Source organism: Echinops telfairi, unplaced genomic scaffold (assembly GCF_000313985.2).
Source record: "Echinops telfairi isolate 266 unplaced genomic scaffold, ASM31398v2 ScPeMD7_12;HRSCAF=54, whole genome shotgun sequence".
NCBI lineage: Eukaryota > Metazoa > Chordata > Mammalia > Afrosoricida > Tenrecidae > Echinops > Echinops telfairi.
The window spans coordinates 3,171,367-3,173,771 of NW_022103909.1; the positions used below are offsets into that span (position 1 = coordinate 3,171,367).

Below are 2,405 nucleotides of genomic sequence, written 5' to 3' on the forward strand. Positions count from 1 at the left end.
AACCTATAAATGTAGGCTCATAGATCTATTTCCCCATCCTCATATAATATATTTGTATATGTACATGTCTTTATCTAGAGCTCTATAAATACCCTTTGCTTCCCAGCTTTTTCCTCTATTTCCATTGATTCTCCTCCTGTCCCACTACAAGATACTGGTCTTACCTGGGTCTAGGAGGCTTGTGTCTGTGCACGCTGTTTGGGGTCTTCCCATAGGTGTCTAATGGCTGCCTGATTTCTTTCCAACCTCCTCTATGGGGACCTTTGCAGGCATGGGAGGGACAACCCCTCTGCCCCTAAATCTAGCTACCTAACAATTCCAACTATGTCAAAAAACGCCTATGGGCAGAGCCGAGCATGGGAGTGGAGTTGAGCTCATAAGCCGTCCACCTGGCCGCCTCTCCGCTCCTCACCTCCCTCTCGCCGCCTGCCCTCGCTCCAGACGGCCGGCAGCCCAGAACACCTTCCACCATGGCCACCTCAACAAGTTCCCACTTGAACAAAGGCGTCAAGCGGATGTACATGGCTCTGCCTCAGGGCGATAAAGTCCAAGCCATGTATATCTGGATCGATGGCACTGGCGAAGGGCTCCGCTGCAAAACCCGAACCCTGGACTGTGAGCCCAAGTGTGTGGAAGAGTTGCCCGAGTGGAATTTTGACGGCTCCAGCACGTTCCAGTCTGAAGGCTCCAACAGTGACATGTATCTCATCCCTGTTGCCATGTTCCGGGACCCGTTCCGCAGGGACCCTAACAAGCTGGTGTTCTGTGAAGTCTTTAAGGACAACCGAAAGCCTGCAGAGACCAACTTAAGGCACACCTGTAAACGGATTATGGACATGGTGACCAGCCAACACCCCTGGTTTGGAATGGAGCAGGAGTACACCCTCATGGGGACAGAGGGGCACCCCTTTGGTTGGCCTTCCAATGGCTTTCCTGGACCCCAAGGTCCGTATTATTGCGGTGTGGGGGCAGACAAAGCCTACGGCAGGGACATTGTGGAGGCTCTCTACCGGGCGTGCTTGTAAGCTGGCATCAGGATTGGCGGGACGAATGCCGAGGTCATGCCTGCCCAGTGGGAGTTCCAGATAGGACCCTGTGAAGGAATCGACATGGGGGGTCACCTCTGGGTGGCCCGCTTCATCCTGCACCGTGTGTGTGAAGACTTTGGAGTGATAGCAACCTTTGATCCTAAGCCCATCCCTGGAAACTGGAATGGTGCAGGCTGTCATACCAACTTCAGCACCAAGGCCAGGCGGGAAGAAAATGGTCTGAAGTACATTGAGGAGTCCATCGAGAGGCTAAGCAAGCGGCACCAATACCACATCCGGGCCTACGACCCCAAAGGGGGCTTGGACAACACCCGACACCTCACGGGATTCCACGAAACCTCCAACATCAACGACTTTTCCGCCGGCGTGGCCAACCGAGGCGCCAGCATCCGCATTCCTCGGATCACCGGCCAGGAGAAGAAGGGCTACTTTGAAGACCGCCGCCCCTCCGCCAACTGTGACCCCTTCGCGGTGACCGAAGCCCTCATCCGCACGTGTCTTCTCAACGAGACCGGCGAGGAGCCCTTCCAGTATAAAAACTAAGCGGACTAGACCTCCAGCCAAGCCCCTCCCAGCTCTTCACCCCACACCCATGTTCCCCCTCTGCCACTCGTTCCTGCTAGCTGTAACTCAGAAGACAGAATATCAAGGTCTTTTTTATTCCTTGTGCCCAATTCATAACATTGTCTTTTTGGGGCCCAGGGTGGGGGTGTCACTTTCTTACTCTCTTCACACCCACCTCCCTTTTCTCTCTCTGTCTCAAGCTTTCTGGAAGACTGGGGAGTAGTGTGTTAGTGGGGCCAGGGCCGGGAATCCATAACCACTGCTTCCATTAATCAGGTGTATTTTTCCAGTAGGCCTAGCTACCCTCCAGACTTCTTTGAGGTGGCTGGAATCGGGGATAGGGCCTGACGTGTTCTGTGGTTAGGTCAGGATTTCCTGCTTCTGGTGGGAAATCTCATTTCTTAAAAAGAATATAACCAGCGTTACATTAAAAGTGGGGATGTTTCTGAGAGGGAGGGGAAGGGCCAGGAAAGAAATGTCCTTGGTCACACCTTCCTTGCTTAGGGCAAACAACCTTGGCCTAAAGATGACACTCGGAATAAAGTGACTATTACCCCCCCCCAAAAAAAAAACGCCTATGACTGTTGAATGAGAATTTAATGTGCTCCACAAACTCTCACCCAAACTGAAGTAAAATGTTCCAAAAAAGCTCCCAAACGTAGGAGGTGAAAAGCAGATACTGATGCTGCTTCTGCATAACGAAACGCCCCATGGGATTTATTTTCTTGGTTCAGAGGTTATAGTGGTGGTTTTGTGGAGCATTTTAGTGGATGTCGTTCGTGGGGTTTCAGT

General features: G+C 52.2%; 1 protein-coding gene across 1 annotated transcript; it reads left to right on the forward strand.

Annotated features, from left to right (window-relative positions):
* Positions 1–405: 405 nt before the first annotated feature.
* Positions 406–2,171, forward strand: LOC101640297 (glutamine synthetase). Its single transcript, XM_013006955.2, has one exon. It carries the CDS (start codon positions 471–473, stop codon positions 1,023–1,025), a length of 555 nt encoding a protein of 184 aa, XP_012862409.2. The 5' UTR covers positions 406–470; the 3' UTR covers positions 1,026–2,171.
* Positions 2,172–2,405: the final 234 nt, after the last annotated feature.

Excerpts from the sequence above, each read along its gene's own strand:
- LOC101640297 (XM_013006955.2), top strand. The coding sequence starts at position 471 with ATGGCCACCTCAACAAGTTCCCACTTGAACAAAGGCGTCAAGCGGATG.